This window comes from Myxocyprinus asiaticus, chromosome 2 (assembly GCF_019703515.2).
Source record: "Myxocyprinus asiaticus isolate MX2 ecotype Aquarium Trade chromosome 2, UBuf_Myxa_2, whole genome shotgun sequence".
NCBI classification, from domain to species: Eukaryota; Metazoa; Chordata; class Actinopteri; order Cypriniformes; family Catostomidae; genus Myxocyprinus; species Myxocyprinus asiaticus.
In genome coordinates this window covers 20,910,482-20,932,161 of record NC_059345.1, presented here as the reverse complement: position 1 = coordinate 20,932,161, position 21,680 = coordinate 20,910,482, and the positions used below count along the sequence as shown (strand labels likewise).

The following is a 21,680-nucleotide window of genomic DNA, read 5'->3' as shown; positions in this document are numbered from 1 at the left end:
TTCACAATGGTAAGTAACCCCCAAAACACGAGCCTAACTGACACCCATTTTAAATACCGATATAACAGAACATTAAACACTAATAAATCTCCTATTCTCATTTTGCTAAATAAAAAACTTAATTTCAACCTTTGTTCACCCCATCCAGTCCCACAATGTCGAGTGAGTGACAGAAGGGGAATGGTGCTTGTGTTTAGGTTGAAGATGGACTTTCATATTAAAATGACGTTTCAGTGCTGATTGGCTCGATAAGCAGTTGCTATCAGTTTCACTGTCCTTACACTTGCTCACCTGGCATTTACTAATAATTAATAAATTTAAGTTGGACCAAAATAAGAATTAAATGTTGTAAACATTAAATTGAGTTTGACTAACCTAATAAAGTTGAGTTAAGACTACTATAGTACATTGATTTGACCTAATTTAACTAAATTATGTTGGTTCAATGAATAGAATTAAATTGCTTGTAAAACATTCTCAAATTCAAGTAAGGGTAATTACTTGAAGAATTTTTTGAGTGACATGTTTATCGTGCTGACACGGCAAAAAGTTTATGATAAAAAAAACAAAAAGGCATATTAAATGAAACTAGAGATGCTACTCTACACCCAAACAGGTTTAAATTATCTATCTATCTAAATTTGATATACTGTATATGGTTATTTCATATAATGGTTTGTGACAATGAGCCCTTTATCTTTTAAAAGATTTTGTCTGCAGTAATGGAAAAACCTTTAATATTTTAATTATATTTGGTACTGTATTTGAAGACTTCAAACAAATGCTATACAAGTCAGTTTTAGACTAGACTATCAGTTATTGGGCATTAGCCAATGGATTATTCCATGAGTGGAGTATGGAGCCCATTTATCAGAGTTCAGCCTCAGTTATAGAACAGGCCTCCTGTCTCCGCACTGTGCAGGGAGCCCCATGTCTGCTGATGTCCAGTGTAGAGTGGTAAGGGTGGTGCTTTTGACACAATCTGTGGATTTTGTGTGGGATCCATGCAACTGGTACTACTGCTTGGGCACGTACTCTGAGTCTTTGTGCTTTGAAGACAAGCCAACTGGGTCTGTGACTGGACCAGATTCTGAATAAGACTTTGGGACAGGATGTGGTTCTGATGATGGGTCTGGGCTAGGATTTGCTGGTTCGGATGAGCCAGTGCTCTGGTGGGATTAAGGTTGTGGTGCTGGTTTGGGTGTATGTGCAGTTTTTCCCTCCAGTCCTCTTGCTGTTGCCGATGGATCTTCATGTGGGCGTTTCTACTTTTGATCTTGTAAAACATCCTGCAAGTACAATTTACAGGGTTAAAAATGGTGAACGACTGAACACCAACATAATGTGTTCACGGAAAGCCTTGGTCTTTACATTTCAACAGACATGTAAGGAAGCCCTAGAGTACCACAGGGAACATTTGTCCATACATACTTTCCACACTGTTTACAGGGGAAGCTTGTGGGAAGTGGTTGGGTATGCATCAGTCTCTCAATACTGGCTTGGTTAACCAACATCTTTGGAGCTGGAGAAACCTGTGAATGAGTTAGATTTTTAAAGTGACTTGAAAATGAATGTGTTGTAAAAGATTCAGGACTGACAATATTGGCTAAAATTTAGATGATTCTGACCTGATCCTTGGATTTACGTGAGTTGTTGTGACCAGGAGTGATCTTTGTCTTACCTGACTGATGGTGACTAAATTTCTCTCTTCCTCCAAACTTTCCTTTTCTCTCTCACTCTGCTTCCTTTGCTTTTCTGAAAGTCTCAGGGAGTTGTAGTAGAATTCAATACACTGTGACACCTGCTTTGTCCTCACCTAACATGCATGCAGAAAGATGTTGAATTATGGATGCTGTAATATGCAATAATTAGTGATTTAAGAGTTTAAAAATGGTTAATATATTACCATTTTGTGAATGAAGGAGAAATCTTTTCCATAGATTGTAAATGCTTTATGGAACAGTCTTTGTTCACTCAAAGTCCACATATCAGTGCCTACAGGGAAAGTGACACTGGATTAGTCTAATTTTATAATAGGCTGACTGTAAAGGTTTGAGAGAATTATTGTTATTATTTTCACCAGAGTAGTGGTAGTCTTCTGATGGAACAGAATTTGAAAACAACAGCATTTCCAGTGCTGCCTGTTACATGGGATTTGTAGAGATGGGTAGCAGGAGAAAAATAAAATTATTAGTGTGAATAATTTGTGGTATATATAAATTGTGTACATGTGATGTACATCTATAAACACTGACTCTTAAGGAACAGGGTGTTTACCAGAATGTTTCCCTGGCAACGAGAAAGGCTATGAAGAGCAAGCTCCAAATTGGCACCTCCTCCTGGTAGAACACTGGAAGCACTCAGGTCTAGAAGATTCTCCACTGGAGGATAGTGGATTGTTAGAAATCACACTGATTAATGTATTTGGAGAAAGGTATCCAATAATTATATACTCTATGTTCTACTAGTTTGATGATAATTTAGTGAAATGTGTCATTACCATGCTCTAAAAGGGTGTCATTCTCCTCCAATTCCACCCAAGGTTTCCATAACAACTCCTCCCTGACTGATTCTTCTGGCCACACCCTATGCTCTTCTCTTTTCATCAGATCTGGCAGCTCAGCTTGAAACTCTGGGCCTATATTTATACACCTTGGGTGTAAATGGGACAAGAATAAACTTGAAATCTTTAGTCTTATTAAACATCAATAATTGTTTTGGTTTTTTTTTTTTGCTTTTTTTTTTTTATATGAGGGAGATTCAACTCAACCAACCAATCTTTACACACGCACACACACACACACACACACACACACACACACACACACACACACACACACACACACACATACACACACACACACACACACACACACGTTGGTGCAGCTATCATTATGAGGACTCTCCAAAGATATAATGATTTTTATACTGTATGAACTATAGATTCTATCCCCTAACTCTACCCCTCAACATAACCCTCACAAAAAACTTTCTGCATTTTTACATTTTCAATAAAACATCATTTAGTATGTTTTTTAAGCAATTTGAATTATGGGGACACTAGAAATGTCCTCATAAACCACATTTATAGCATAATACCCTTGTAATTACCAGTTTGTAACCTAAAAAAAAGTCCTCGTAAACCACTTAAACCTGCCCACACACACACACACACACACACACACACACACACACACACACAAAAACAGACTTTCCAGGAAATGTAGCTTCTTTTACATAAAATTATTGTGGTCAAATAAATTTAAAAGCTGAAGTGTGCAATGTCTGCACCAGTAGGGTCACCAAATGGAATTGCAAAAATAAATATTGTTTACAAACTTGTTTTCCACGCACCAAACATTTAATAGTTAAATAAAAGTTGTTGCGTCAGGTTGGACGGGTTGCTCAAAATCAACAGATCAGTTTTTAAAGAGGCCCTATTATGCTTTTTGGGATTTTACCTTTCCTTTAGTGTGTAATATAGCTGTTTGTGCATGTAAAAGGTCTGCAAAGTTACAAAGGACAAAGTCCACGTCAAAGGGAGTTACTCTCTCCAACAGAAAACACTGCTCCTGAACTGCCTGAAACGCCTGGTTTGCAGTCCAGCCATTACTTCCGTGACTTAGCTATGTCACAACGTAACACATTTGCATAATGCCCACCTAAGGGCTACTTCAGTTATGGTAAGGGACGTTACATTTCCGACACACGCTCTAAGCAGTTGACCAATCACAACAGACTGGGCCAGCTGACCAAACAGTGCAGACTGGGCTTTTCGAAAGAGGGGCTTTAAAGAGACAGGAGCTAAAACAGAGCGTTTCAGACAGAGGGTGAAAAGAGGTGCTGCAGCAATGTACATTATAAGAAAAATAATGTGTTTTTTGAACATTAAAGCATGTAAACCTATTCTAGTAAACCCCCAAAATAAAATTAGGAACCTGTAAATGAGCATAATATGGGCTCTTTAAAGGGGTCATGTCATGAGGAATCAAACTTTCCTTGATATTTTGACATATAAGAGGTCTTTCTACTATAAAAACATACTGTATATTCCAGAACTCAAAATGTAATCCCTAATGCAATAAAAGCATTTATTGATACCAAGCTGCAAAATGCCTCCTCTACTTCTGCAACTTCCCTATGTCACTAGGGGTACATTAATTCATGACCGCCTCTACAGCAAAAAAACATCAACGCCTAGTACCCATCTGGACTATTTTGAATAATTTTTGTATTTAAACATGCACTACACAGACGTCTTTGACTCTATGATACATATCACGGACTGCTTTTAAAAGACAAGGTGTCATATTACAAATCTGAAGAGAAGCCATTCGGTTTCATTCAGCTGCTGCCTCTTGTTGTTTTGAGCACAAACATCATGGACGCGTTCTTGCGTCCATCTGCACTATTTTTAATTGTTGGTGTATGTAAACTTGCACAAGATGGACGCCTTTGACTGTTTTGATGCATTCCCAGCTTCAGTGCACGATGATACTGGATGTGTGTGTCTTCATTGTGCTTTGGACTATGAATGTGTGGTTTTTAGCCTCACATCAGTGTGGATTGAATGTTTTTTCAGCTCATATCAGCAAGGATTGCTTGTGAACCAGTAATAATATGATTCAAGCTTTGCAAAGGAACTGTTATTGAAGGATGGGGCAGTTAAAAACACTTGGACTCAATCGCAAAAGTGAGTAAACAGTTTCATTCACGAATATTTCACATGTCAGGACTGTTTGATAGTTTATGGAAGGGACTAAAACAAAATGTTTTTCATTTCAGTTCGTTCTGAGCAAAAACAGTATTTTTTCGTTTCTGTTCAAAAGTTCCGCAGCCTCCTTTCCAAAAGGTTACCGGTTAGAACAAAATAAAAGAACTGTTATAACGTTCTTTTTAAAATGACAGTACTCTGCACTAATGGGTGGTTGAAATACCAGTTGCAATGTTGCCAGATCCTGCAAGAGAAACATGCAACATGGTCTGGAAAAACAAGCCCAAAATAAGCCACTTGCCTCACCAAAACAAGCGAAAATAAGCTCGTTTTTTTCCTGGTAGATTTATCGGCATAGAAATCATAACAAGCAGTTAATTGACAGTTACATATTTTATTTACAGATCTGCTTCTGTCAAAACCCGGCAGCATCATATCTGTATTAATGCATCATATCCAGGGTTGGGAGGGTTACTTTTGAAATGTATTCCACTACAGATTACAGAATACATGCTGTAAAATGTAATTTGTAACATATTCTGTTAGATTACTCAAGGTCAGTAACATATTCTAAATACTTTGGATTACTTCTTCAGCACTGGTAGATTTTTTCACTTGTTTTGACTATAAAAACTCTGCCAGTACAGTAAGACAAAATACACATGTTAAAAGTACATTCTCTGAAAAGCCTAAATATCTTATGCAGTGTTTCTACTAAAACAAGATCAATCTAATTGATATTGTTTTAAGGATATTTAGATATTTTTACAGGAAAACAATACAAAAATTATTATCAAGAATATGATTTTTGATCTAATATCAAAGGTCTTACTAGAAAAAAGAAATGATGATCCAATGTGAATTTTCTTGATAACAAAATATGATTGTGCCTGGTAACGTGCATGTAAAATGGCTAGAAATAGCATTTTAGCTTAGCGTAAAGCTGACAGTTTACACGAGGTTTATTTCTATTTCTTCTGCTCCAAACTTACTTCAAACTTAATTCTCTGTCTGCTCGTATGAATGTAACGCATCATAAGAAAGTGTTTCACCGCTGCTCAAAATCTCTTTGGATCGAATCATTTATATGTATAAATGTAATTCCGTTACATGTATTCCGTTACTCCCCAACACTGATCATATCTAACAATAATTCAGTGAAGACTTGGAAACAACTGAGATGAGAAAAGTACTTTTTACCTCTAATAATATTTTCCTTGTATCTGGATTAACTGTGAATGTATATGTAATAATTATACATAGTTATACATACAAAAAGGTCTTCATTCAGAGAATGTGACATCCACAGTGGGCAGTTAGGCAAAGAAATGTGTGATGCAGCAGTTTCCTTCAGGATCAAAACATGTTTAATTTTTTTGGGCAACATGAAGTGGTGTAGTTCCAAAAATGTACTGTGATAAACCCTTTGGTGTTTGGTTTCATGAAAAAGTATCTGGACAAAATTAACCGGTTATAACCGGTTACCAGCATTTAAAAATGTTACGTTTTAAAAATAAATCCGGAACAACTGAAAATCACTTTATTCCCGTTTTTGATTACATTTGGTCAAGAAATTTCGTTCGTTTTCGGTTTTCATTTTCGTTTGTTTTATAATATTGTAGGGTTGTTCATTCTCTTCCTATTGAGTTTCAAATATGGCTGTATTTTTGAGGGGCTGCACGACGAAAAAGCATTTCATGACCCATTCAAACAGAGACAAAGTGTTTATAGTTTTTGAAGAAATCAGCCTACGAATGGCTTACTAATAGTTGTCTCTGCATATTAAGCTGGGACAGGAGAAAGTATTTTAACATGGAAAATGTTACACACTTCAGCTTAAATTTTTTTTTTTTTACTTTAAGTGTTCAGGTTCTGATGCCTTGCTTCCACTGTGATGAGAAGCCCCAAAATTTGCACAAGTATTGGTGATGTCTATTCAAAAACTTAATGCTCACCCGTTTGAGCAATCATGTTTCCTCTCTTCAGTCCACTGTGCTCTGTTTTCCACAGCTAGGGGAGACAGAAGGTTGCAGAAGAGTCCTGTGCCACTGCGGGCGGGGTTCAGCACTGGTGGTGGCGTATAGTGAGACATAGTTCCTTCCCAGTTCTCAATGAGCTCCCTACCCAACTGGATCACACTGTTGAAAGGGACTCCAGTGTATACGGCATTAGGAACATTCTAGGTGAGGGAAACAAATAATACATTTGCATTGTCGATGTTAAAAAAAAGTTAGTATCTGTTGAAGCAGTTACATTTGAAAATTTAAAGAATGAGTACTGTAAGTTAAAATTTATACTGCAGTGCCAGCCACAGCGTAACAGTTGACATAAAGTATTGTATCCCATGACACTTGTAAATAACTGTTCATTTTAAAGTTGTCATGACATGAGGAATAAAATATTCCTTGATCTTTTGACATGTAGGTGTTCATTGTACTATAAAAACAATACATAAGTTTCAGAACTCAAAACTTCCTCCTCAATACAAAAAGAGCATTTATTTAAACCAAGCTGCAAAAATGACTAATTTGGATTTTCCATACATTGTGATGTCACATATATGAATACATCAGCACATGACTGCCTCAACAGCAAGATATCAATGCCTAATTTTACATCATCATACCCTTGACCTGCCCACTGGCCTTCAGTCAGAAAGGTGAAAAGAAGAGAACAAGACAGATGGGTCTACTATTCCTCTACACCAAAGGGGACTTAAACAGTAAACCTTGTGCCCACCTGGAATATTTTTCAACCTTTTTTTTTCACATAAACATTTTACATAGACTAACTGCTTTGACCGCTAACATGCATCTTTTTAGTCACTTTTAAAAGATGTGATGTCAAGTTATCACTCCTAAAATGAGACCACCATTGTTTTGAGTATAAACACATCCTGGCCATGTTTTTGCTCCCATCGGTGCTATTTTTATTTGTTGTTCTATGTAAACATGCACTAGATTGACGTCTTTGACCATTTTGATGTATTTCTTTGGATATGTGCCACGTTTTAAGAATGGTACAAGCTCAACTTTTAAAAACGCATCTGTTGCTCCATTCCATTGCTGCCATTTGCTGGGACACCTGTGTCTCAAATGGAGTAAACAGATGGTGGAAGATGTGATGTAGTGCCTGTGAAGACCAGTGTCTCTGATTTGGCCTCTGTTAAGGCATCCCAACATCAGTAAATAGTGACTGAAATGTAACACATTTCCTGATTGCATCAGTGCAGGATGATATGTGTGGGCATCACGTCACGTTTCAGCATGGATTGTATTATGTGTGTTGCTGTGTATATATGACTGTATTCAAACGGCTGCACAATGTTAGATAATCAAAACAGTTGGCATCTACATTGATGTTTAATGGAGACACTGAGGCACAGAGCCACATATGGTCACATGCCTGTGTACTGAAAGACCCCAGAGGTTTATCCAAGGATCCAGCACTGAAGTTAAGCCTGCAAGTGAATCTTGACCCTTCTCCTGGCCCTGATTCCTGCCCATTGAGGCTGGACTGGTGAAGAGGTCCAAATGAATGGGATAATTGCCCCAACTGCCAAGATGAAAAATATTGAGCGAGAGTGAAACAAACAAGTGGTTGTAGAATTAATGGTAGCCAAACCAGATTTAAAGGGATAGTTCACTCAAAAATTACAATTCTGTCATCATTTACTTGCCTTCATGTTGTTCCAAAGCCATATGACTTTTTTATTCTATTAAACACAAAGGGAGATGTTAGGCAGAATGTCAAGGACTGACAGCCTAAGTCACCATTCTCTTTCAATGTATGGACAAAGATGCAGTGAAAGAGAATAGTTACTGAGGTTTACTTTCCTTCTAACATCTCGTCATGTGTTCTATTGAAGAAATTCATAATTATTTGGAACAACATGAGGGTGAGAAAATAATGACAACATTTAAATTTCTGGGTGAAGTACAATATCCCTTTAACTGCACAACTGCCATGATGTTGAAGCAATTGGTGCATCAGTTTAAGAAGTTTGAGTATTGACCAGGCTGACACTGGTGAAGACAGAAATAAATCATGTCTGAATGTTCAGTTAACAAACCTGAGGCCATGTCATGTGATCTTCGGATGTCCCGGGCTCGTGACCCAGCTGGAGCTGTACACAGGACTGTGGATGATGATGCTGAGCCAGTGCAGAGCTGAGGGACATCTGCAGTGTACAGTCTAAGCAAGGAAAGCACTCATTTCATTAATAGTCATTTTAATGAAATTAATAACAATTTATCAATCCAATATATCTATCTGCCTCACTGTATCAATGATCCATGTGCATTATACATATATACTATAACCTCTCACTTTTGTGAATACAGTTGTTTTTTGTTCTTATTATAGTTTATCTTTATTCACTTGTTTCTACTGTTGCTTGCATTTTTACTGTGTAATACTGTTGATCTACTGTTGTGTTATCTCTGAGGCTTGCCAAAATAAATTACTTTGTATTGTATACAATGACAATAAAGCATCTTTATCTTTATCTGAGTCCAACAAAAAACTTCCAATGAAAATCTTGCTGAAAATAATTTTTATGCTGGTCATACAGGTTGGAAATGACACGAGAATGAGTAAATTATGACAGAATTAAAAGTTTTGGGTGAACTATCCATTTAAAGGTGCACTCAGTAACTTTGGTTGGTGAATATTTGTTATTGAATTTTTAATGACATTTTTTGTGAAATGTTTTTTTTTTTAATATTCAGATCTTAAAAATACAACCATGTTAAATTTCAGCCCCCCCAAAATGTAACCACTGCAATACGGCATGCTTTTTTTGTTTTAAAAATATTTGTCATTAATTGTTGGGGACAGATATGGGTTTTTTAATGGACAATTCTGATGCTGGTGCTCTTAGACACTTTTTAAGAATCTAAGAGAGCAGGGTGGCCAATATAATGCCAATATATCACACAATGAATTCAATTTTATTTATGAATATATTTACAAAAAAATTTACACAACACTTTAAATGTAAAATAAAATTAAAAAAAATTTTGAAAAAAAAAAAAAGGAATTTGTATGTTTTAAATGGTAGATATCAGTTTCTCCTGGTTTCTGTTTAGTCATACCATTTTAGTAATTTATTTGCACATATAGAAGTTGTTTATATATCAGGAAGAAGGAAATAACAACAGTGCACACAGTAGTCCAGCAACCACGGACGTCATGTGCGCATTAGCAATCGCATTTTCTCACAAAATACCAAATCAAACTAATTGTACATACAGTGCACAGTGAATATGACATTTACTTTGAGCGCAAGTAAAGCACTTTTACTTTGAAGTTGTTCTCACACACTCGTGTGGATCCAGCGAGCAGCAATCTCCTGACAGCTTTCAGTTTACACTGCCCAGATCGCCTACTGGAGTGCCACGAACTGACCATCAACACTCGTGGGTCAGAGGAGCAAAGTGTTGGTCAGGCTGATAGAATATGTGCTTCAAAGGAAGATATATGAGCACTCCACAGGAAGAAAACACTGGATTTGTGCAAGTTTAGTTAGGTTTGTGAATTACATTTGTTTAAACGAGATATCGACATATTTGCAGACTAGGCATGCAACGATACACAAATTTCACTATATGATACGATACAAAGCCTCACGATACAATACGATTAAAAAAATAAATAAAACAGTGCCCACAAATATTTCTCTCAAACTTATTAAACATAAATGTCTTCTAAATCGTAAATGACACAGCGGTGTCTGACATTGGCAACAAAAAGCAGAGCTCCATAATAAAGTAACTTAACCAACAGCACTGCATTTATTCTGTTTGACTGTGATGAGAAAAACTCATATGAACTCACAATTTTCATGTTTTCTTGAGAAAAAAAAGTAATTTATATTTTTATAGCACTTTTCACAATAAACATATTTTCAAAGCAGCTTTATAGAAAATCATGCCTTGTTGTCTGAAAGCCCCCTGTGAACAAGCTGAAGTGACTGCATCAAGGAAAAAACTCCTTTCAATGTTATTTAGTGGTGTAAAAAAAAAAAAAAAAAAACTCGAGAGGAACCTGACCTCTGGTTTTACGATATATGTACATAATCCAGTATTATTTTGCGGCTTGAGCAAAAACTGATCGGCACACAATTTTTTGGGCCTCATCCCCGTTTCACTTTGCATGTAAACTTTACTGCCGTTTTTACCCGCTTAAACATGTGCGCAAGTTCATACCCGTTTATATTTCAACGTCAAAACCAGAGAATAATAAGTCTCATGTAATCGTGGGTTTCTTACATTGTCAGATTTTTCAATAAGCTTGTTTTTGTTACTTAAGAGCGTCTTGCTCAGTGTTATGCTCTGTGTCATCTGGGAGAGGCTGGCTGTTAAATGCAACTTTTCTGCTGCTGTGTTTCTGCCTCACAAATCCACTGATTTGCACGGTGATGTCAGCGTAAATAAAATGACATGTTTTATGTACTGTAGCGCCGGGACATGACACCGTTGTTTGGCAAATTCGACAAGCTGTAACACTACAATCCACCTGGTGTTTGCCATTGATCTACCTATATACTGTAGATATGTTGCTCTGTTTTCCCTGTGAGCGCTCAGTGCTCCCTCACCACAGAGGAGATTGTTTCGCAGCTCTTAGTGTTGCGCTTCTTGGTTTTAATTACACTATAATGTGTTTGTTTATGTATCGTATGATACATATGGTATTGTATAGTGAGCCTCGTATCGTATGATACAATACGATACAATATTTTTTTTACACTCCTATTGCAGATGGTGTATGATGAAAATTTTATAGATTTTTGCCTTTTTATCATTAGACACGAGAGTTAAAGTTTACAGGAAACTGTTAAGGAGAGAGAGAGAAAGAGAATGAAACACGTGGGCACTTTAAACATCATGAGCCCATACACGTCTGTCACGGTTCTGATATATACGGGACAGTTTAAATAAGAAGTTGCTGTACACCGATCTATTATTGTAGTACAGTAACACAGTGGCATGTAACAATAAATCTCCTTCACATCCAAGCAGGTGATTCTCGGCACCCTTGTGGCTTGAGAAACTAAATGGCCGAACAGGAACATTTATCAAGTGGTCGACCAATATATCGCAGAGGCAGATAAATTGGCGATATTCTTTATCGCATCGGCCAATTTATTGGTCTTGGTGATGTATTGGTCAACCACTAGTCATTAATATACTTCCATAGGGTAAAAACTCCTTACCTGATTTGTTAGGGTTAGGTTTAGGGATTGGGTTGGGTTATAGTTTCTCCTGACTAATCAGGTAGTGCTTTCCTGATGAATATTACTGAATCGCCCAATCAAGCAGTGCAATACAAATAACTCTTCCCCTGCCATCCTAAGTTTTTAAATTTACATGCTAGGCTCACATTCATGAGCGCCACCATGTTTAAATCATATGACTAGATTTCACTGGTAATTTACTCTTTCATGATGCTGCATCTACCATGCTAGGTGTCAGGGCAACATAAACACAGAAATTACTGAGTGCACACCTTTAAGAAGCCCAATGCCAGCACACCATTGTTGGATCACAGCACCATACTGTAACAAGCATCCAAAACACAACATAGGCTGATGATCAGCTATGCTGGCCCTTACAGGTGGGAAAGTAGCAAAACAAGCAAAATGCTCTGTGGCTTGAGTCAAAATTTCAACATAGGTCTATTACAATTGTTACATTGTTGGTTTGAAATGTGTGCTGCTTTGAAAAATGACTTGACGTTACCTGAACCTTTTGGTGGCGAGTTTATTTGTCTCATATGGAGTTCTGCATGGTCTGAATAACCTGGGGAAGGGCTAGAATCTTGTGGGAGGTACTGGGTTATGTCAACACCCTCGTTGCCTTCTGCTGGCAGCTGGAGCCAAATGGGGTAACTAAACCTGCCAGTGGAAGGGGAGGGTAGAGAGGGAAAGAACTGCAGTGACCCATCTGTCGGTGTAAGCATCTGCGATTGGCTCAGTATCTGCCCAGAGAGGAAGTGCTGATGTCGTTTGGGAGGAGAAAAGGAGGAAGGAGGCAGAGGCGTTGGAGGTGGGCTGAGAACAATAGGGAAGGAGAGAGCATGTGAAGGAGGAGTAGAGTTGTTTGAAGGAGTGCTGAACCCACTCTGATCTCCTCCACCCATCATTCGAGAGGTGCTTCGATTGCAAAAAGCCTCGGAGAAAGAATCCAGTTTCTGTTGCTGATGCTCTGTTGTTTCATAACTCTCTGTTGCCTCCTGCTGGTGGCAGTGAGAACTCCAGTCATTCTCATACACTCCAGACTGTGCCTTGTTCCTGTTCAGTCCCACAGAGGAGACTGGGGACATATTCCCCCAGTAAGATGCATTCCCTGACTGATCTATTCCATTCATAGTGCTTCCGGTGCCATCACTGGTTTCACATGGCAGGTGGTTGGAGACCTCAAACTGGCTCAGCCCACTCATTGAACCTTGCTGGTAAAGATTGTGGCTTGACCTTTGAACTTCTGTCTCAGGTCGGAACATAGGAGCAAAGGAGAGAGACTCAGAGGGCTGGGATGATGTATGATCAGCCATGTGGTGTGTTTGGGTGGCTTTTGCAAATGGCTGAAATACCCTCGACCAGCAAGACTGCAGCAGTTACAGGACAGTCATAGCATCTGAAAACTGTGGAAAGATACACAAAGTTATTAAAAAGTCATAAAAACCCTTACTTCCTCACAAACGTTAATACTCTTTGAACCAAACCACACAAACAAATGAGACAGTAAGAGAAGTTTCTCACCCACAGAAACCTTTCTTTTTATTTCCAATTCTACCTCTGTAACAGTTGATTTTTAAGACCAAATTTAAACAGGAGTCCATCAATGTTCCAGTGAAGGAAAGACAAAGTGATTCAGAAACTGAGAGAACTCTGCTGAAAGAACCAGGTTAAACCAACCTAAGTTTTCCAACCTGGCCAGTTGAAAAGTGCCCAAAACCCCTCTAAAATCATCCAAAAGACCAGCTTGACAAGGCCAGCTTGATTAACAAACCAGTTCAGGTTGGTTTTAGATATTTTCTTTCAGCAAAAGACCACAATGGCCTTTGTTTGTTCAATGGCTTATGTTTAGTTCTTTACTTTCTCTCTTTCATCATTCTAAGAATTACAATCTGACTTTCACGCTAATTTTTCTAATGTTTCTACTCACCAGTGTTCTTCTCACCATTTTCTTCCTCTCTCCATAATCTGTTGTTTCAGTTTTTGTTCTATCTTTTCATATTGACCTGTCACTCTGAATTGTGTGGCGTGTACTACCCATGTCTCCAACTAACTAAATTAAAGTACTGCCACATGTGGAAGCAGACACTCTCTCTGTCTCTCTCTTGCTTGTGCACACACAAACACATTTTACATAAACGTGACAACATTTTCTCACACATACACACATATTTATTTTGCAGGTGCCACCGATCAAAAGGTAACACTTCGGTTGTCATAGAGTCACCCCCTCCCTTAAAACCCTGAACCGAAAGCCACATCCTGAGGAAACAGTCATGGATCTCCCTCTATCTCTCTCTCCTGCTCTCTTTCTCTCTTTCAGTATCTCTCTCCCACTTTCTCTCCTCCCATCCTTTAACCCCCTTTCCTTCTCTGTCTATTTTTAACTGTTGTCCTACATTACAGAGTAAAGCAATCAGTTGTATACTCACAGACTCCCATAGATCACCAATATCTTCTCTAGGTCCATGATGTTTCTCATTCATGTTTGACAAACACAGGAGAGCAAGCACAATAGATGCTGAATCCAGCGTAACTGTAGTTTTAACTCTATAACAATTCACAAAAGATTCAGGATTTAAGAGTGTTGTCTTCAGTGATGTTGGCAGGTTATGAGACCTATTGTGCATGTGGCTCAGAGTGTTCTCTTCAGATTAGCATCTGTTGTGGTTAGTCACTTGAGTGTAAAGAACATAAAAGTAGTCAAACAGGCAGGTAAGGCGTGGGCATGCGTGTAAGTGTATACGACATAAGTGAGAGGCAAAGCTTCCTGTCAAGTGTGTGTCGGTAAGAGTGAGAACATGTTTGTGTACTTTTGAATTTATGTGTTTGAACTCTTCAATTGTTAATTAAATTTTATGCTGCATTTTAAATATCTAATCTTCTCTATCAATCATTCCATCTGTGAGTATATGTGTGTATGCATTTGTGTGGGTGAAAAGACAAACTGTGTTTATGCCAGTGAGAATCTGTTGTTGCTCAAAATCACGTGACAGGAAGTTGACCAGGAAACAACAACTGAAAAGAAAGTGGACAAGGGAAACCTCCGTACACCCCGCCTCCGCTCTCTCTGCCTCTTTCTGCAAGTGTATCCCTCTTATACCCACAATATACAAATTGTTTCCATACCGCAGCTTTACCCGTGCCTTTTCTCCTCACCCATTTTTCCACCCACATATAGTGTTTCCCTCCCTTCTCTCTTTCTTTCTCACTCTCTCTGCCTCTCTCTTTCTTAAGTTAACTTATTTGTATTGTTTAAACTGCAAATCTGTCTGTAACGGCAATAGCGTTCGTTCATAATCATTGACAGACTGTTTTATTTTGAACGAGAGGTAAAAACTACAGGTCTACCCACTCACGTCTCCACGCATATTGTCTTGGACATAAAACTTTAAGAGACGGCAAATCTGGACAGCCCCCGTACAGGTTTTACGTTTGTAAGTGTTGGCTGATGAGGGTGATGTTAATTCAGTGGTAAGTACAGTATGAATGTACCTGCAGAAGTCACCTACACAAACCTCACTATTAGCATAATGTGGGTGAAAGAAAAAAGGTGTAAGACTATACACTGAGCAGACGAATTCCTGAATCAGAGAAATGTAGATATTTCACTCTCGCTGCCCTACTTACCAGCTTTTGCCTCTTTTATTTAACCTAGTAGAAGTTGTAATACCCAAGAACAAAGAGTTCGAGGGTTTTGCCTATAGACTTATTTGGACACTCAAAATACCCTTGTACCGACATGCCAAAAAATCATTTTTCCATGACCTCAAATCAATGTGATATACCCTAAAAATGTCATCAGATAATACTGGAGAAGGTGGCAAGCATGTGAAGGAGAGAGTAAAAGGAGAGAATAAAAATATAGGATACAGCTGAGGGAAAGAGGAGTGTGGAGGCTGTTTTCTAGTTTTCTGTCATATGTGTGAAAGAGTCAACAGAGGAGGGGGAAAGCAGCAAAGTGGTTTGGACTTTTTTTTCCTCTCCATCACTATCATGCTATCAAACCATTTATCTTATCTATCTGACAATGTTCATAAGTGCATGCAAAGAGTTTGAGGTCACAGACAAAATGCACTGAACAAGTAAAAGAATTAGGTGTGAAACACCCTAGTGAGTGAATGCTGCAGGCTACGCAGATAAATGAATGTACTTTTTGTCAAATGCAAGCTAGTCCCCCAAAAGAAATTCAAGTTTCACATGAGTGACTTACAATGAATTTAGAATCTTCACCTTCATTAGACTACTGTAGACTGATGCGAAATGAAATGTTCCGATGATGCAGGCCAGTTTTGCAGAAAGAAGAGTAAGAACTCACGTATTTAAATGTTCAGTGAAACTTACAACAGCTAATGCAAGAAGCAAATCAATAGCTCAGCTCAAAAGGATTTTCTATTGAATTCTAGGAGTCAATTGCCATGTCATTACACTGTTAAACATATAGAAAGATAGGACCACTTGTCACCATAAGCGTAAATCTGAGAAGAAAATGGGAATACATGACTGCAAATTTATGTGGCCATCCTGATCTGCCCTGCTCTGTACCTATGACCTCTTCGGTTTAGAATAGCACATAATATTAGGAAGTGTTTTAGTTTTGCAACATTACACATTTTAGTGGTGGCCTTTTGTAATTTTTTCAGTGTCATTTTAGGAATATAGTTATAATGGAAAATCACCTTTTTGCAGAAGCAAAAGGTTGCCACCACACTAGTATTTTGATAGACCTCCGTTTACGTATCCATTATTATCCGTAAGTGTTGCAGTATTTTTGTTTTGTTTTGTGTGTGTTCATATGATGTATTGTAAAAACAGGATAAAAAATAAAAAAGATAAATTTCCCACAGTAGCACAAAGAAATATAATTTATTTTAACTCCAAAATTGCCTTTTGAATTCCAAGCTTTCTTGAATCCAAACACAAAATAATTTGGTTATTGGTTGGCAGTAATGATGGTGGATCAGTTGAAAGAGAAACAAATAATATATTGTTGACTTTTGTATGACAAATTGCTTGTCTTGTTCCTCCTTTGTAAGTCACTTTGGATAAAAGCGTCTGCTAAATGACAAAAATGTAAATGTAAAAAATTTTAATCTACAGATTATTCAAATTTGCATGACTATATATATATATATATATATATATATATATATATATACACACACACACACACACACACACACACACACACACACACACACACAAAGGCTTCTTATAAGGCTTCTTACATATTACCCCTTATCTGGTGTCTACACACTTAAGAATAAAGGTTTGTTATGGGTTCTTTATTTGCAGCACTTTAAATTCAGCAAAGAACCTTATTCTCATCTTATCTTTCCCTATTCTTAGAACCATTTTTTACTGTTTAGGTTCCTTAAGTTGGCTTTATGGTTCTTTGAAGATAAATTTTTTTTTTTATGTTGTTTTATAGGTTCTTCAAATCAACATATTTGTTCTAGGTATCATTTGTTGAGGAAAAGTGAAGCCCTCCAGAGTTCTTTGAAGTACCAGTACACAGCTGGTTTTCTAAAGAACCGTAGCACTTAAACATGTTCTCATCTGGCATCATTTGGAACCTTTTTATAATCTGTATTTTTAATTGTTAAATTAACCTAACTTCTAAGGTTTCAAATGTATGAGTGTTCATGGTAAAAAATCAAAACATTGTAAATACTATTTAAATAAATATGCTATATGTAAATTAGATAAGTCAAACATTAAAAGTCGAAAAAAATTATAATGAGCCATTTGTATGAACCCTCTTACAAATACGATTACATGATTAGGTTTCCTTGATGGGTCCCGCTCAAATTATTTTTTTTTAAATATGAAAATGATCATATATATATATATATATATATATATATATAATAAGGAAAAAGGAGCTGTTGAACTTAAATAAATCTTTATGAATTATACTGAGCCATTTTAATATGATCTCATCACTTTATGAAAGGGAGATACTCTATAGCTACAACTATTATAGAACAGTTTAATCACGGGTATAACTGAATTCAGTCTCTAATTACACCTTTGTGATTGTTCATCAGTTTTTCTCCTATTAGTCCATTGTACAACATCAGTTTATTGTACAAAGTCAATTCAACAATTTCTCCAGGAATTCAGGAACATTGCATCATTAATTTGACTGTCCGAACATATCATGATATACTTCTTATAAATTCAGTCTAGAATAGGCAAAATCTAGAATAGGCAAAAATCTATATTTCTTGTACATTTGTAGTCTATGCATTTCTAAAATTTTTGTTTGCCTTTCATTGTTTACATAATCGTGCTTATTTATTGTTGGTGGGCAACACCCATTAAGTAAGAATATCAAGAAATGATTATTTCAAGAAATATCAAGCACCTGATTAAATAAGGCTGTTTCACCACTCATTAGAAAGTAGAATAAAAACGTAAATTATATTGGACTTAAACGATCATTCTTGCCTAGGGTATGTCTCGACACCAACATTCTGGGCAGCAGCATTACCTAAGTATATTAAGGCTAATTTATGCCTCAGTGACAAATACACAGGAAATAAGCCTTGCAGAATAAAATCAGAAATTTTGCTTAGAAATCATTGCAATTATTAGGCACAAAGCTGAAACTAAATCAGCAAAAATGGGGATTCTGAAATGATTTGTGGAAATGTTTTACCCCTGCCTGCACTATTAGTCACTGATACTAATTGTGCCTTATTGTGCTCAATTATTTATTATACACATTTACATGAGTCAGCATTGCATGCATTAGTAATCTATTACATTGGAACAGCAGCAGGGCAACTGAGGCGGCTGCATGAAATTATTTGTGTATATTTCAGGTGAGCTCTGATTTCATAAATTATAATTTTGAATTGCTTTTTGCAAAATGACATCATACTCAGCTAAATATTTAAAAAAAAATACAACTAGAAAGTGGCAAGCTTCAATAATTAGACCTTGCTTTTTAAGGTCTAAAACATACGCAAGCAACGGAAGGATTGTACAGTCAATTATACTGTAGGCCTACACTATAAAGTCTCTGGGTTTCTAATATAATTAGCATGCACAGTCTACTGTCAATTATTAGACCTTTACTGATTGCTGTATGTTTTAAAGTGAAGAACCTTGCACATATTAGTGGCTCGAGAAAATCTGACCCATAATTGGAGATTCTTCACTCCAATCACATATACAAGGTGAGTGAAGACAGAAATGATCATTAAAGTTACACATATAAAAAACATATTTTCTAAAGATTAGAAAGCATATTTTTATCCTAGATTGTTAGTAGTAATGGAACACAGATCCGAGAACAGCTTTTCAAACAACTTATTCTCTCATGATTCTCTGTGTGATGATCAAATTCCGTTTCTTGTGAGGATGACTTCACATACATGCGCAAGTTTACATATTATTAAAAAAATAAATCAACTATTTTGTCAGTGTTATTTGTGGAATTTTGCAGAAGCCATTGCAATATGCTCATGGAGAAAACTATTATTAGCATTGACTAGTAGAAAAAAGATATAAACTATATTAGCACATTACGCTGTGGCTTAAACTCAAGAAAAGCTTAATTTGAAGGTGTGAAACAAACATAGATAAAGTGAGGAACATTACTGTCAAAAAGATATCACATTAAGTTGCAAAGATATCCTCAATCCTCCAATCGTATTCTAAAACAAGGCCTTTGCGCCCATGCATGATCTCTTTAATGCAACAAACAGATCCATTTGGCTTGTGTGTTTACATCTGAAGCAATTGTTTGCGTAAGTCTACGGGTCTGGAGCAATAATGAAAGATGACTTTCAAGCACAAGCAAAACACATCTGCATCACTTTACAATTAAAGCATAAAAGCAAACAAGATGAGTGCCAGCACAGCCATGTCTGTAACTTATACAACTTTGTTTGCAAAACTATAATACATGTACTTGTAAAACAGTGTGCTGGCATGTCTGTAGGTCAATTTTAGCACTTGCTAACTCTTAATGTTCTATGTTGTTTTTTTCTTATACTGAGTAAGATGGCGCTTACCTCTCAGAGCTAACTCAAGGCCTGCAGGACAGTTGAACTCTGTGAGCTGGGCTGTACACACATGTCGGTATGCACAAGTGAATAAAGGAGTGATGCACTGTTAAGGTAAGACAGAAACAGCGAGAAAGACATAGAGAGGCTCTGCGGAGGCGTTGGTGATGGTTAGCTTTTCGGTGCGGCAGTCTTCTTTGGGTTCCTCTGATCATTTGAAGCCTTCGTCATTGTGATCCTGGAAACAAGTGAGAAAAAACATCATACGTGAAAGAGAGACAGAGAGAGACAGACAGACAGAGAGAGAGAGAGAGAGAGAGAGAGAGAGAGAGAGAGAGAGAGAGAGAGAGAGAAAGAGAAAGAGAGAGACAAAACTGTATTGCTCTGACCCAGACCTCAGAGGCAGCTCTCAGTTTGACAAAGCACCCATCTTTACCTCTACTTTTTTCTTATCTTCTTTTTCTTATCCCTCTTGATTTGACTTACAGTAACATCATTAAATGCTGCCAGTTTGGATAAAAGGGGGGAAAACAGCGGAAAAAAAAAACCGATTCCATATATTATGATGGTTTCCTATCCATGTAAATGATACTAATAAACCAAAATAAAAGCGATTCAGAAAGTTGAGATAACAAGCAGGTTTTCCAACTGAATGGCAAAAATGGACGTGGCCTGCTGAGAGAAAGTCTTCAGTGAAGGTGAAATCTGAATACACAGTTTTGGATGATGGCATAATGATGAGGATGATACTGATATGAAAATGCTGGTTATTAAAATTGCAACACAGCTGCCAGATGCCCACACAAATGCCCAGTTTTATTTAAGGGGGAATTACTCTTGAATGCAGAGATTATGTTTGACAGTCCGAGAACAATATATTTTGTAGTGAATGTCACACTCATGCTGAAAACAATACAGATGAGTCTAGTGTTGATGATGATGATGATGGTAGTGATAATGGAGGTGGTGATGCTCATGAGGATGATGACTTTGAGATCAAGATGAGGTTGAAGAAAACAGGGTTTAATAAAGTCTAGTGAATGTGAGTAGGCTGTAGCAGTAAAATCGAGAGTCAGGCATGACTGGGCATTGTTCTGTGAGGAGTTTCACATCAACAGGGCGAGAGGGGGCGTTCTTTCTTTCTCTCTCTCTTACAGAAAAGAAAGGAGAAGAAGGAGAGAGGCAGATATGAGCCTCATAATGTCTGAGCAATACAATACAAATCAGTTTTTAGGTTCAAAGTTTTGAGTTTTGAGGTTCATAGTCACGAGGAGGTTTTCTGTATTTCATTTTTTTTTAAATGGATTAACTTAAAGATGTAACTCTAAGATAAGTTGCTGTGTGTGAAGGCTCCTCTTTCAAACTCTCAAAAAAAAAAAAAATCCAGATTCACTGCCGTCAAAAGTTGCCCAGAGTCAAACTGAAACCACCATCCCCACAGAAAAGACACACACACGAACACATGCATACACACACCCATGGACACGTTTGACAAATACACGTAACACAGAGAGACTTGAGACCACACGCTGTCATTTCAAGAGTGCGACATCGTGTTTTACCAGAAACACGTCGCTCTCTCCGTCGACTCTGAAATATCACTGTACCCCCGCTGACATTCAGAGATCAACACAAGCGTGTGTGTGCGCACACACACATGCAAACACACAGCTGTACTGAGTTACACAATCATACACAATCAAATTATTAA

At 37.3% G+C, this 21,680-nt stretch overlaps 1 protein-coding gene across 4 annotated transcripts; it reads right to left on the bottom strand.

Annotated features, from left to right (window-relative positions):
• Positions 1-694: 694 nt before the first annotated feature.
• On the bottom strand, positions 695-20,239 carry si:dkey-19b23.10 (transcriptional-regulating factor 1). Of its 4 annotated transcripts, none has more exons than XM_051720337.1 (12): positions 19,979-20,239; positions 12,457-13,357; positions 8,787-8,908; positions 8,120-8,269; positions 6,670-6,893; positions 2,501-2,652; positions 2,278-2,381; positions 2,081-2,141; positions 1,907-1,995; positions 1,682-1,816; positions 1,432-1,532; positions 695-1,289 (listed from the first exon to the last, which is right to left on the bottom strand). In XM_051720337.1, exons 2-12 carry the CDS (start codon positions 13,265-13,267, stop codon positions 884-886), a joined length of 2,355 nt encoding a protein of 784 aa, XP_051576297.1. In that variant the 5' UTR covers positions 13,268-13,357; positions 19,979-20,239; the 3' UTR covers positions 695-883. The 4 variants fall into 4 exon arrangements, with proteins under 4 accessions (XP_051576297.1, XP_051576288.1, XP_051576305.1 ...); XM_051720328.1 differs by lacking the exon at positions 19,979-20,239 and adding an exon at positions 14,384-14,956; XM_051720345.1 differs by lacking the exon at positions 19,979-20,239 and adding an exon at positions 13,882-14,289.
• Between the last annotated feature and the right edge of the window lie 1,441 nt (positions 20,240-21,680).

Coding starts and splice junctions, on each gene's coding strand:
- si:dkey-19b23.10 (XM_051720337.1), bottom strand. CDS start 13,267: ATGGCTGATCATACATCATCCCAGCCCTCTGAGTCTCTCTCCTTTGCT. Junction 1,533..1,681: donor ATTTAGTCACCATCAGTCAG/GTAAGACAAAGA, acceptor ACTCATTCACAG/GTTTCTCCAGCTCCAAAGAT. Junction 1,290..1,431: donor CCCTGTAAACAGTGTGGAAA/GTATGTATGGAC, acceptor TTGTACTTGCAG/GATGTTTTACAAGATCAAAA.